Below are 15,427 nucleotides of genomic sequence, written 5' to 3' on the forward strand. Positions count from 1 at the left end.
TTACTTCCCTGTCTCTATCCATTTGCATACTTATCCACACTAGTGACCGAAGCAATCTAACGAAGGTCACAAACTTGACACTTTCTGTTGTACCAAAGTCCTCACTGATTTTGTGCATCAACATAGTGCAAGGTTAAAGAAAAATGGCAACGACTAAATCTTTTTATATAGTAATGTCTTCCATAAATAATCAATACAAACAAATTACAATTGTTGCCGGCGAGGTTTCATGTCATGAAAACGTCGTATAATAGTCTTATTATCAATAAAAGCAAATACATCTCTCTCAATGTAAACAACTATGCTATCACTCAACCATTGATCTCCCATTTTGTTACGCAATGGTGTTTTCACAATCTTCATAGTAGAAAAAGCTTTCTTCACCGAAGCAGTTGCAACCAGTAACACCAAAGGCAATGTAAGAAGCTTATACACTAACATATAGCTTTCACACATCCTGGTTTTCACTAACTCTTTTGCAAGATCACTAATTCCTCTGAATGATGAAAACTTACTATGCATCTTCATATCATGAATGTAATTGTCAAGTTGAATTAGAAGATTCATGAGGTCTATATGATCAAAATCTTGAGGATAAAGTTGGGCTAAATGAACAATTTTTGCTTTGTTAGAAGATGCAAACTTATTCACCAGACTTAGACATGCCATACAAAGAAGCAACTTGGTGTTTACCTCTGTGAAGCAATCATTCAATTCCCTTAGTTGCATATCAAGGACTTGAAAATAGAGGTCCACACGATAGTAATGGAAGTTTGTGATTATTGGAGCTTTACGCCTTAATTTTCTAGGTACGAAATGCAAATCCTCCATGTTAGGAACGATAATATCATGCTCCTCACAAAACTTTTCTACATCATGAAACAAGTCCCCAAAGTCATCATCTTTCAAGGATTGTAGTCTTTGCTTGCATACTTCCACTAACGCCATCGCATTCACAATATCTTGATATTTCTTTTGCAATGCTTGTGCTAACTCATTTGTAATTCCCAATATAAGTCTCATCAAGAAAAGATGAAATGCAAAATCAAAAGTTTGTATGTCTTGGTTGCGATCAAATGCTTGTGCTAACTCATTTGTAATTCCCAATATAACTCTTTTGCAATGCTTACGCCTTAATAACCTAGTTGCTTCATCAAGATATCTTGGTTGCGATCACTTTTAATCCATTCAACCACCTTCACCACGGCTTCAAACATAACAATAATACTAACTATAGTACCATAATGTGAGTTCCACTATGTATCACATGGACTCTTGAGACTACTTTCTTGATTTAACCCTTTACCCGTTTCAAGATTACCAAGATCAAGAGCTTTTTTAATTTGTTCTTGTTGTTTCTCTCTAAATGCTTCACGACGCTTACACAACGATCCAATAAGATTCACCAAACTACTAGCATTGATGAGGAAATTGGCAACATCCTCATTTTCCTTTGCCACGAATACAAGAGCTAGTTAGAGTTGGTTTGCAAAACAATGAATATAAAATGCTTGAGGGTATTTGTTAAAAATCTTTGTTTTAAGACCATTTAACTCACCTCTCATATTACTAGCTCCATCATAGCCTTGTCCTTGTAACGTGGACATACTCAAATTTGTTGTAGCAAACAATCTCTCAATGACCTTTTCAAGCGAGCTGCTAGTTGTAGAGGAGACATGTTGAACACCCAAAAACTTTTCAATTGCTTCTCCTTTTTTGTTCACATAACGCAATACCATTGCCATTTGCTCTTTAGTCAAAGCATCACGTGATCCATCAACCAAGAGAGCAAAAAATGTACCTTCCATATATTTAGAGATTTGATTAATAGTTTCAATAGTACAATCATGAACAAGATCATTTTGAATATCGGAAGAAGTATACTTAACATTCTTGAGAGCATTCTTAAACACAACCTTCCTAACTTTCTCACTATGATAAGCAAGAAATTGCATAAGCTCTATATAATTACCCCTGTTGCTTGATTTCAAAGATTCATCGTGCCCACGAAAAGCCAAACCCTGTCGCTACAACCATCTTGTGCAATCAAGTACTCCACTCAGTAAAGTGTCATAATTAACATGAGCTTCACAAGTTTGCTTGATCGAAAATGTTTCAATGTGTTGTTTTTATGTCATCAAGTCTTTAGCTTGTTGTACAACTTTATTATGAAGACTTCCAACACCTTCCTCGTGGGCTCAAAGATTTTTGGGTCATTTCTTCCAATTTGTAAACCTTTTCTCAATGAAGATATCACTTTCGGTGCTACCCATTTGATCGAAATCACATTTGAAAAGATAGCAATAATGGCAAAATGCAGCATCTTTTGATATATTATACTCCAACCACTTAAACTTATCAAACCAACCGGTGATGAAACATCGTTTGTTGCTATGAATTGCTTCATGATAATTAGGTGGATAATCAAGCATTTGACATCTATGTCCAGGGTCAGTAGGAAGATTAGCCAATATTTCATCCAACTCAGTGGCGTCACTTTGTTGTGAACTACTTGGAATATTTGAAGAAGGAGGAAGATTACTCGGAATGTTCGAAGGATAAGGACTACCCAAAATGTTTGAAGGAGGATCTAAGCATTGTTTTTTATAGTATCGTTCCATTACGTAACTGTAAAATGGAAAGAAAAAAAAATTCTTAGACTCTTAATCCTAGAGTACACTATACTAATATGCACAATAACTAATCCAACCAACAATTCAACCAATCCAACCAATTGCATAAGCTCCAAATAATTGCCCCTAATATGCATAATAACTAGCCCAACCAACAATTCAATTAATCAATACCAATAACTCAATAAACATACAAAGTATTTAGTAAATAAAAATTCAATTCAACTAAGCATATGGATAAGAATAATTTTATACATTATGGAATAATTCAATTAATTAATCAAGAATCAAGAATTCAAATTTTAATTTTCACCCTAAAAAATAATTTCATAATTTCATATCAATAATCATAGAATCATATCAATAATCAATAACCAATAACCATATTAGTGCATTACCATTTGATTCTATACCAATTAAAACTCATTCGTATTAAATAATTAAGTAGGGTTAGGGATTATAAATTTAAGAATAAAAATATTTACCTAAAGAATGGCTTTGAAGGCTGCAAGCTGCGGCTGGACAGTGGCTGGAGACTGACTGGAGATTGACTAGGGTGGTTAGCGGCGGCTAGAGCTTGGATAGTGGTTGGTTTTCCGTCCGTTGGCTGCCAAGTTGTTGCGCAGCTGCTGGGAATTTGGGGAGCAAGCTTTACTCTCTGATTGGCAAAGGAAAAGTTGAAAAAGAAAAAGGGGATAGGCACGGGTCTAAGGAGAGAAGGGGGACACGCGGTCCCCCCCATATATATATATATATATATATATATATATATATTTTAACTAGGTCCAAAACGATGTCGTTTTGGCCAGAATGTTAAAAAAAAAGATCTAGCTCTTCTGCACAATAGCAGAACGAGACCACTAGAACAAGGAGGGGATGAAAACTAGTCGAGTTTCCAACGAGGGGAGGGGTTGAACTAGCCCTCCAGGTGTATTTTTCCGGTGACGGGAGTGGTGGTCGCCACTCCTCGCCCTAACGTGGCTTCACCACTGCCAACGGATGACTAGAATAGTTTTTTTATTAGTCTATATATGGTTTATTAAATAATGACACTAAATTATTATTAATTTGGAAGAATAAATTTATATGGACTATATTTATTTTGTTTTGAGAATAGATTTCCAAAATATTATAATATTGACATTATTTTGTTGAGAAACTATTTTCGAGACGAAATAAAATAAATATTTATAGTTAATCGCGCAAGGCTTTACGTGACAAACCTGTTGTTGCCAAAATCTTTGTGGGACGAGATTTCGTCGCGCAAGTGAAACAGTCGGTTAGCATTTAAGGCGTCATATTTACTGTGTATTACCACTTAAATACGCGATGAAAATTTGGTTGTGCATAACATTGAGGGACTAGACTTCGTCGCGCAAAGCGATGGTCAATGGAGTTGAAGTCGTGGCATTTATTGCATATTTATTTCATACTTTGTGCGACGAAGGTTTCGTAGCTCAAAAGGTTATGCGCGACGAAGCCTTCGTTGCGTAAAGTGTTCTTTTATAAGCATAGATTGTTTTGCAATTTTCTTCACATTGTTTTGTACATCTGATGGCCGATAATAGGGATAGTAGGAAAGCAGCAATCTGGGATCGAATTGTGGAAAGAAATAGCTCGCCCTTTGGGCCCCATGATATGATGCAACATATGGAGTTTGCATGTTCGATTTGTTTAGCAATGCAGGACAATTGTCCTACTGCTGAGTGGCGCTCTTGGAAGTTTGTGCCTGAGGACGCGAAGAAGGCGATGATGGATGAACTATTAGTAAGTGTGACAAATGTTGAAAATAATTAATTTTGTGAAATTGTTTTTTTATACGTTGTAAATAATTATTTGCATATATGTGTAACAGTGTAACTATACTCTTGATGAGATGAACAAAGAGTTGGTGAAGTTGATAGAGGAGGCGTTGAAGAAGGTTACAAGCAATGGCATTATGATGTGGAGTGGAATGGAGGACCAGCGGAGTAGTTATAAATTTATATTTTTGAGGACAATATTTATTTTTAAGGTTTTATTTTAAGTTATGTATTTGGACTTAATTAGCCTTTAATTCATGTTTTGTTGTTTAAATAATTGAATTGGTTAATTTACTTTATTTAAGTTTTCTATTATTTTTAGAATAATATTATAATTGAATAAGTCTTTGTAATTACGAAATTTACGTAAATATAGATTATAAAGATCTATATTACGTAAATTTCATATAATGAATTATGTATTTGTACGTCGCTGAACATTTTGCACGACGAAACACTCGACACAATAAATATGTGCGACGAATTACTTATTCGTCCCACATATTTCCAACCATGATGAAGTTTTCATTGCGTAAAGGCCGTAAAAAATGCTGTTAAATTTACCGTCAAATTTCGAATCCATACATTTTAAGCGACGAAATGTTCGTTGCGTAAGGGTGAAATAAAAATGCGATGACTCCAGAGTCTTGCTCGATAAAGTTTTTGTCGCTTAAGATATTAACTCCAGACGGTCAATTTCTAAGTCAGAGGATTCAATGCTATTGAATCAGAGAATCATTGTGGCATTTGTTAAGGGTTTTGCGCTACAAAGCTTTTGTCGCGCAAGGTAGGCCTGGCAAACAAGTTGTGTTTGTCGTATTCGTGTCGTTTTCGTGTAACACCTGTTATCTTAATGGGTCGTGTCGTGTCACACCTGTTATCTTAACGGGTCCTTAACAGGTCGGGTCACTTTACCCAACGGGTAAAGTGACCCTACCCGTTATGACCTGTTAAGAAAAATATTTTTTTTTTCTTAAATTTGCACATACCACACATTACCACATAAATATTACTTCAAAACATTAAAACACATTTATCGTTTAAGTACTACATCTACACTTGAAAATAAGAGCCTAATAAAAAAATAATACATACACTACTAATCTATTACAAATATTAAATGTGCAAGGATATGCAAAATGAAAGAGTTTTTGTTTTCAAGGTTGTGAAGTCTTTCTCAAAAGTTTAACCTCAATTTACAAAATCCTTGATTTACATCGATCATCATGAAATTGTATTGGAACTTTGGCTTGATCTCAGCCGATCCAATGGTCATCAAATTTTTAAATTTAATTTAATATATATAATTATATTATATAATTATTATAGTTTTTAGGGGTATAAAATTGTTAAATTAATATATATATTTATTATAGTTTATTCATACTTTGATTAAGTATAACATAAGATTTTGTGATATCCACTAGTGTAAATATTTTAAATTGAAGATCGAATTCATTCTTTGTATTCATATAGGGTCAAGGAGTGTAGTTGTAAAAAATTATCAAAATCGGAGTTAAAATAACCATTAAATCGTGATTTTTCGTTTTATAACTGTCGAAAAGTTTTGTCCCGTTACTTGATATCTGAATGTTTGTTTTTTGCAATTTTTGGCGTATGCGATCTCGAATATATACAAACATGTTTGACGGTTGGATCGTTGAAACTAGTTTTGTAGAATGCATGTATCTCATCAAAACAATAAATTTACTAACACTTAAAAGTTTATTCATACTTTCATTAAGTATAACATAAGATTTTTTTGTATCCACTAGTGTAAATATTTTAAATTGAAGATTGAATTGAATCATTGTATTCATATAGGGTCAAGGAGTGTAGCTACAAAAAATCATCAAAATTGGAGTTAAAATGACCGGTAAATCGTGATTTTTCTTTTTATAACCGTTGAAAAGTTTTGTCCCGTTACTTGATCTCTTAATGTTTGTTTTTTGCAATTTTTGGCATATGCGATCTTGAAGTATATACAAACATATTTGACGGTTGGATCATTGAAACTAGTTTCGTAGAATGAGTATCCCATCAAAACAATAGATTCACTAATACTTAAGAGTTTATTCATACTTTCATTAAGTATAACATAAGATTTTGTGGTATTCAATAGTGTAAATATTTTAAATTGAAGATCAAATTCATTCATTGTATTCATATAGGGTCAAGGAGTGTAGCTATAAAAAATAATATAATCAAAATCAGAGTTAAAATAACCGATAAATCGTGATTTTTCGTTTATAACCGTTGAAACGTTTTGTCTTGTTACTTGATCTCTGAATGTTTTTTTCTTTCAATTTTTGGCGTACGCGATCTTGAAGTATATACAAACATGTTTGACGGTTGGATCATTGAAACTAGTTTTGTAGAATGAGTATCCCATCAAAACAATAGATTCACTAATACTTAAGAGTTTATTCATACTTTCATTAAGTATAACATAAGATTTTGTGGTATCCACTAGTGTAAATATTTTAAATTGAAGATCGAATTCATTCATTGTATTCATATAGGATTAAGGAGTGTAACATAAGATTCTGTACGACATGTCGAAACCACCTCTAATGGTCTGTACGACATGCACCTATTTGGATCCAAGGTGAGCGTGTGGTGCGGGGTGAATAATATAAGCACTAACACCGGAGGTGCAGGTTATGAGCTCTCAACATAAATCACATCAAACAATAAATCACATGAACAACATAAAACTCACCTGATACTCATCTGTGCGACCACAACACCATTTAACATATATGCATCAAATACTAGTTCATATATTTCATATAATATATATGCATGGCATTTTAAAACATACTATTATTTCAATTCAATTTCTGGGAAAATTCAGTAGTATATAGGTATATACAAAAAATAACTGCCCACTCACTGGTAAGTCGAAGGGTCGTAACCCCAGTGACGCCCTTGAATGCGCTCGTCCTAGGGATAGGTCTCACCTATATGCGAAACAACTATAAAAACGTTATTTTAAAGCACATAGGCAAAACTAGCTAATAACTTCTCATACGATGCTCAATTTGGGTATATGAATATACCACAGTGACCTACTTGACGTCATGGACGTCGAAATATTTTTAGAATAATTTTTCAACGCAGCAAGCGCCCCTACGAGCTGAGAGAGGCACGGTGCTACTCGCCCCCACGCACGTTATCCCCTACCTCCAGGCGCCGGAAACTGGGCAGACTTGCAAATGCCCTTTTCTCGCTTGATTTTGCACCATTTTCCACGAAATTTTCACCAAAATGTCACAAATTACGAGAGGAAGAAGCCATACCTTTTAAAACTTCCAAATCTTTCGAAAATTTGTCGGAAAATTTCTACCAAAACCGGCCACCTTCGAACCACATGATCCCGACGTTAAAACATGTCCAACGAAGCACTCCGAGCTTTGTGAGAACCTCCTAGAGCTTGCTATGGTCCTAAAATTCACAAAAACTTAAAGGTTTAAAAGTTTGTGAATAGTGACCAATTCGGGGATTAGAAAAACTAGGGATCCTTACGTCTAAATCGTTCAATTCTTCATCTCCAAGCTTCGTAGGAGTGTCCCAAAGCTTCCTACAAGCTTGTAACCTCCTGAAACATTCAATATAACGTGTGCATGAACAATGCACATTTTCGGGGTTAGGGTTTCACAATGATTTCGAAGGTTCTAAGTTCCAAAAATGGTACCAACAAACTCACAAGCTTGCAAGGATTTTAAAACTTACCTTTTTAGTCTCGATCTGTGAAGAAATGAGCAAGTTCCACCTTTGTCCGTACGTGCACAGTGCACGAGAAGAAAAAACCGAGAGGGGAGAGAGAGAGAAAGTCCACGGAAGAGAGAGAAGTACTTTAGGTGATGTGTGGTCCTCCTAAGACCCTAACCACACAAAATACACATAATTTTTAATCCAACTTAACTTTCCAAAAACTTAGGAAGGTATGTTTTATTCAAATAAATAAGTCACACATACCTTGGCAACCTTTAGGGGCAATTCCGTCAATTCACATCAACGATAAATGAAATTTGGGGACGGGCTGTGACAATCTACCCTCCTTATAGAATTTCGTCCTCGAAATTCATACAACCAATCAATCCACTAATACTCATAAAACAACCTTGGATACATCTCTCTCATTCGATCTTCTATTTCCCAAGTAGCTTCTTCAGCTGAGTGGTTCCTCCACAATACTTTTACCAAGCTCACTGTCTTGTTCCTTAGAACCTTGTCTTTCCAATCTAAGATAGTCACTGGTTCCTCATCATACGTCAAATCTGGATTAATCTCTAAAGGTTGAGGATGAATCACATGTGAAGGATCTGAAACATAATGTCGAAGCATCGAGACATGAAACAGATTATGAACCTTAGATAACTCCTGAGGCAACTCCAATCTGTAAGCAACTTCACCAATCCTTTCAGTGATCTTATAAGGTCTTATGTACCTAGGACTTAGCTTGCCTTTCTTTCCAAACCTTACTACATCTCTCCAAGGTGACAATTTCAAGAATACCAAATTACCCACATCATATACTCGATCAGTGGCATGTTTATTTGCTAAACTCTTTTGTCGATCCTGGGCCGTTTTCAGGTTAGACTTAATCACCTGAACATTTTGAGTAGTCTCATCCATAATCTCTGGGCCCTCTAGCACTCTTTCACCAACCTCTGACCAACACAATGGCATACGCCAAGTTCTACCATAAAGTGCCTCAAATGGTGACACACCAATGCTCGAATGAAAACTATTATTGTAGGCTAATTCCATCAAGTCTAGGCGATCATGCCAAGAATCACCAAACTGCAACACAAAAGATCTCAGCATATCCTCTAACGTCTGAATAGTCCTATCTGATTGTCTGTCTGTTTGAGGATGGTAAGCAGTGCTATAAAACAATTTCGTACCAAGAGCTTCCTAAAAAGCTATCCAAAACTTAGAAGTAAATCTTGGATCTCGATCAGAAATAATATTCACTGGAACTCCATGATACTTCACAATCTTCGTGATGAACAACTTAGCCAATTTATTCAAGGGATACTTTTCCCTCATTGGAATAAAGTGTGCTGACTTGGTAAGCCGATCTACAACCACCAAAACGCCATCAAATCCATTTTGTGTACGTGGAAGCTTATACACAAAATCTATAGTTATATTTTCCCATTTCCACTGAGGAACGGGAAGTGGTTGCATTTGTCCAAAAGGCTTCTTTCTTTCTGCTTTGACTTGCTGACAAATAATACACCTACTTACATAGTCTGCAATTTCCCTTTTCATACCCGGCCAATAATAAAATGGTCGAATGGTATGGTACATCTTAGTTCCTCCTGGATGCATCGCATAAGCCGAACAATGTGCTTCATCCAAAATTTCTTTCTTTAGTTCCTCGTTATTCGGCACATACATTCTGTTCTTTTGCATAAGCATGCCATCCGATTCTCGAATCCTGAGGTCTTTCTTTTTCCCTTCATTTCTCAATCGGATCATTTCTTGGATCTCTTCATCAACCATCTAAGCTTCAAGTACACGATCGACCAAAATTGGCCTGACTTGGATACTAGCAAGAAAAGCTTGTCTTCGCTCTTCTATCTCCAACTTTACTCCAGTAGCTCTCAAATATGTAAGAAGAGGAACACGACAAGCATACAAAGCATTAAGTCGACCTTGAGGTTTCCTACTTAGTGCATCAGCTACCACATTTGCACGACCCAGATGATACTCAACAGTGCAGTCATAATCACTTAGTAACTCCATCCACCTTTGCTGACAAAGATTAAGATCATGCTGAGTAAAAAGGTACTGAAGACTCTTATGATTTGTGAAGATCTTACATTTCTCACTATAGAGATAATGCCTCCAAATCTTTAAAGCAAAAACAATGGCTGCCAACTCAAGATCGTGAGTAGGATAATTCATTTCATGAATATTCAACTGTCTAGAAGCATAGACGATCACTCTATTATGCTGCATCAAGACACATCCCAAACCATTCAAGGAAGCATCACTGTAAAACTTAAAGTTACCACTATCGTCAGGAAGTACCAACACTGGAGCATGAGTGAGGCAATATTTCAGCTGCTGGAAACTTTGCTCACAATTCTCATCCCACTCGAACTTAACATCCTTCCTGGTTAACTTCGTTAGTGGTAATGCAATCATAGAAAAATCTTGAACAAACTGTCGATAATAACCTGCTAGACCAAGAAAACTCCGTACCTCAGTGACGGTTCGTGGTTGTTCCTAATTTTCCACTGCTGCTATCTTTTGAGGATCTACTTGAATTCCTTGTGCCGATACTACATGTTGCAAAAATGCCACTTGATTCAACCAAAACTGGCATTTGCTAAACTTGGCATACAACCGATGTTCCCTCAATTTCTTTAATACCAAGTTAAGATGTCGAATATGATCTGCTTTCGACTTAGAGTATACCAGAATATCATTAATAAAAATGATAACAAACCTATCAAGATATTGCTGGAATACTTCATTCATTAACCTCATGAATGCTGCAGGTGCATTAGTCAATCTAAATGGCATCACCAAAAACTCATAATGTCCATAACGGGTCCTGAAAGCCGTTTTAGGTACATCTTCATCTTTAATCTTCAACTGATAATAGCTAGATCTCAGATCAATCTTAGAGAACACACATGCACCTTTAAGTTGATCAAACAAATCATCGATACGAGTCAATGGATAACGGCTTTTAATCGTTACCCGATTTAATTGCATGTAATCAATACATAATCTCAGAGTTCCATCTTTCTTTCTTACAAACAACATCGGAGCTCCCCAAGGTGAAGTACTAGGTTGAATGAAACCTTTATCAGTTAATTCCTGTAACTGAATTTTCAACTCTCTCAATTCAGCTGGAGCCATTCTATATGGACTCAAAGATATAGGATCCGTACCTAGAAGCAAATCAATAGAAAACTCCACATCTTTGTCTAGCGGCAATCCAAGAAAATCATCTAGGAATACATCAGGATAGTGCCTGACAACTCCAACTTCCTCCACACTGCTAGGAACAACATCATTTAACACCACATGTGCTAAGTATCCTTGACAACCTTTTGATAACAACTTCTTGGTTCTCATGGCAGAAATAACACCATGTCTCACCCCACTTCTTTCACCCACAAAAGTAATCTATGGTAGTCTAGGACGATGAAAAGTAACTGATTTCCCGTAACAATCTATATGGGCACGATTATAATGCAACCAATATGCCCCTAAAATCACATCAAAATCCACAATATCTAACTGGATAAGATTAGCTGGCATGTGGACACCCTGTATAAACACTATCAACATAACATTTGTCCCATCTAGGCATAGCAAACTCTAAATCAAATCCTAGAGGTGTAGGGTGAGGTTGTGTCATTTGAGCAAATGTATGAGAAATCACAAAATGTGTAGCACCATAATCAATCAAAACTCTAGCAAAGTGACCAAGGATATTTAACGTACCCATAATCAAATCCGGATGATTCTGAGCATCTTGCAGTGAGATGTGATTAACACATCCATGAGCTTGCTGTCATCATTCACGACCTCTATTACCTTTGTTTATACCATATTTAGGGCCTCGTATTTAGACCTCGTATAAATACTCGAGGGACTTAAATGTAATTATGTAATAAAGGAAGGGGCAAATATGTAATTAGGGGAGGAGCCCTTATTCTATAAAAGGGCATCCTCACCCTCACAAACCCAAAAAGCTTCCTCACACCCCCTAAGCTCTAAGTTCTCTCTCTCCCTTTTCAACAGAGAAATACAATACAATCAGTATGGACGTAGCCCAAACCTTGGGGTGAACCACGATACATCTTGTGTTATTTACATTACTTGCAGATTCACGGTCGGATTTACGTTGTTCCAAGACCTCCAGTTTTGTGCATCAACATTTGGCGCCGTCTGTAGGAATCGACACAAAAAACTATGTCGGTTCTCTTTTATTTTTTCACCTCCGCCGTGGATTTGCAAAATATGCAAAAACCCAGAAACAGAAAAGATCTAAATCTCATACACTCCTCTCTCCCTCCCTCTCTCAGTTTTTCGTTTCTTTGAGATTCTTCAGGAGCTGCAACTCAGAGTTTGAGCCAAATATGGAAAGCCATCAGCTTCCTTTCCCAAAGTTGCTTCTTGCATGTCTCATCTGTTCCTCTACATTTTTGTTCCTTATAACTTTTGATCAGTCAGCCACCACCGCCAAGCTTCACGCTGAAGAAGTCAGAGTCGCTGGAGGACCGTATCATCAGAACCGTGAGATCTAGTCCCTCCTCGTCGACAATCAACGGCTGGCAGCAGCCCACGTCGCTCTCAAGCAGCAGCAGTCGCAGCAACACGACACTTGGACTTATGCTCTGTACGTGGATCAGAGGCTTGGCAGACACTTGGACTCAGTCTAATAAACTGATTCGAGAAGATAAACCGTAGTTACAGATCAATAGCATGTATGGCAGAGATCGTGGGACCACTCTGCCTTTACGAGGCCTTATGCTCTGTACGTGGATCAGAGGCTCGAGCGGATGCTGTTCGAGAGGAAGAGTAACATCATCGCAGAGCTACCCACGGGAAAACTCGGGATGTTGCAGAGCCTCTCCTTGAAGAGCAGCCCACGTTGCTCTCACGCAGCAGCAGCCGCATCTTACTACTGAAAGCAGCTGCCATGGCGATCGACGTGGTCGAAGGAGCGTCAGTCTCACGTGAACGCCAAAACCCACTTCCCAAAACCTCAGACCACGTGTCCAAATCGTCGAAAATTACGCTCCTGGGCTGGAACAAGCCGTCCGCCACTCCTTACCCGTCACTGCAAGAGCCATGTGCACCATGGCAGAAACTGTTCAAGAAGGCCAGACCGACCTCCACACGGCTAAACCCACTCGGCTAATGTGTAATAAGCCACTCTCCAGCTGGCTCCAAGCTTGCCGTACGTGAAGACCTTGTTTTGGGGTGGTTTGAGCCGCTGAGGGAGGCGATTGCGAGGGAGCAGCAAGTGCAGCACATTGATTTGCTCCCGCCGGATAGGATGGCGCTGATTGTTATGCATAAGATGATGGGTGATAGGATTTTTACAACTCATGTGAATGCGATAAAAAACTCCTATTTTACTTGCAAGAATTACAAGGATATTGTAGTATAAACGGATCTCGCAAGGTCATTCTCCACAGGGATTATTAAATAAACCGAAACAAACCAGATTTCAATTAATTATTGTAAAGTAGAAATTTAGATGATTGATTTTATAACATACTTAAATTAAAAACGAATTTAACTATTAATGATAAGAGAATCTGCAATATTAAAACTAGAGAGAAAAGAAAACAGTTTTGAGAAAAATCAAATTAAGAAAACACTAGGGTTCCACCATCACCCAGCAATCCTATGAATTTTTACCCATTACTTATGATCTACACATGCCACTTTGAAGGTTAGATTTCCCTAATTCATATTCTACTTGGAACCTCCAACATAGAACGTATATCTAACATGCAACCCGTCCGGACGTTCGGATCAAATCTAAACATGAAAGACTCATTATGCTTTATGAAAATCCTTTGAAAAACCATGCAATCCTTAAGACGTGATATTCATCCTAAGAAAAATTACAATTATTAATCACAAGAAGCCAGCGTCAATTTCAGGGAACCTTCCGACCAAAATTGCATCAAATTACTTTTCTAAAGATCCTAATGGTGATCAGGCATTAAGACAATTAGATAGTTTTTATCCCGGTTATTAACAATTCAAAGTACGCATGCAATCAATCATAAGAAATTAAATAAAAACCACATATTCATGCTAAGGCTCAAGGCTTTGCCCTAGCAAAAGAAATTAGTTCCGCATATTCATAATTGAAATCATAGAAAATATATTCAAGAAAAGGATTGAAAGCACCTTCAAGTAGAAAATCTTCAAAACCCTAACACTTCTCTCTGTCTCCAATATTGCATAAAATAAAGCGTTCTCTAAAACTGTAGACGGCTAAGCAATATATTTGCTAAGCCACCACACAAACCCTAGCCAACTAAAATTAATAAAAACCCTAAATAAAAATAGTAAAATTCGTCTAAATTCTGAACAGCCACGTTTTGGCCCATAAGCTGCTCCAAAACTGGCCCAATATATCTGGATTTAATTTTTGGAATATTCTGAACACTTTTCCAGAAGGCCACGAATCCATCCGAGGTCATCTTGGGCTCCAAAAACGTCATTTAAGCCCAAAAACGTCACTTTCCAGCACTGCTCACTGCTTCTTTATTTCATCGCCAGAAAATAACCGCTTGGTGGAAAAATCCCAAGTTTTGATACGATCAAGCTAAGTGACTCACGAACGTCCTCCAACTGGAATTACTCCAAAATTCGTCCATTTGATCCTGTTTTGCTCCAGAGGAAGTCGAAAGTCCTATATTGAAAATACAATTCAAAGTATCAAAATTCTTCCAAAATATTAACCAAAATATACTAAGATTAGGGTAAAATATATAATATAAAATATACTCATCAATGGGCTTGGTTATGGTGGGGAATCAAGATGGGTGTGTGCAGGTTGTTCAAAGCTGCTGTTCATACTGGGATGGCTATTGAGTAGAAAAGAAAGAAAAAAAAGTACAAGCAAAGCAAAACAGCACCAAAAAGGAGATTCAACGTGGACTATTCTAAAAGGCCGCGTGTACAAATTGTCTCCATACATGAGATTTCACCCTGGAGCTCATCAGCCATAAATAAAATATGAAGGATGGAGAGGTGGTGAAGGCTGTGATCATGAGGGATCGTGCAAAAGCGGAGATAAGATGAATGTACTTATCATTCCTTGTCTGCCATCTGCAAAAGAGAAAATAAGACAGAAACAAAAGCAAAAGTAAAGCAGAAAAGAAAAAGAGAAAAACAGAAGAGAGGGATCCACTAGTCCTACTCCCTGGTCACTTGATTACAATATATTCCAAGCTGTCAGGTACTTGATCAGAAAAGGAAAAGCAA

At 37.0% G+C, this 15,427-nt stretch overlaps 1 protein-coding gene across 1 annotated transcript; it reads right to left on the reverse strand.

The window, feature by feature from the left end:
* Window positions 1-204: 204 nt before the first annotated feature.
* LOC114825113 (uncharacterized) lies at window positions 205-2,621 on the reverse strand. Its single transcript, XM_070821812.1, has 4 exons — window positions 2,236-2,621; window positions 1,559-1,932; window positions 1,307-1,471; window positions 205-1,148 (listed from the first exon to the last, which is right to left on the reverse strand). Exons 1-4 carry the CDS (start codon window positions 2,619-2,621, stop codon window positions 205-207), a joined length of 1,869 nt encoding a protein of 622 aa, XP_070677913.1.
* Window positions 2,622-15,427: the final 12,806 nt, after the last annotated feature.

Source organism: Malus domestica, chromosome 05, assembly GCF_042453785.1.
Source record: "Malus domestica chromosome 05, GDT2T_hap1".
Lineage (NCBI taxonomy): Eukaryota > Viridiplantae > Streptophyta > Magnoliopsida > Rosales > Rosaceae > Malus > Malus domestica.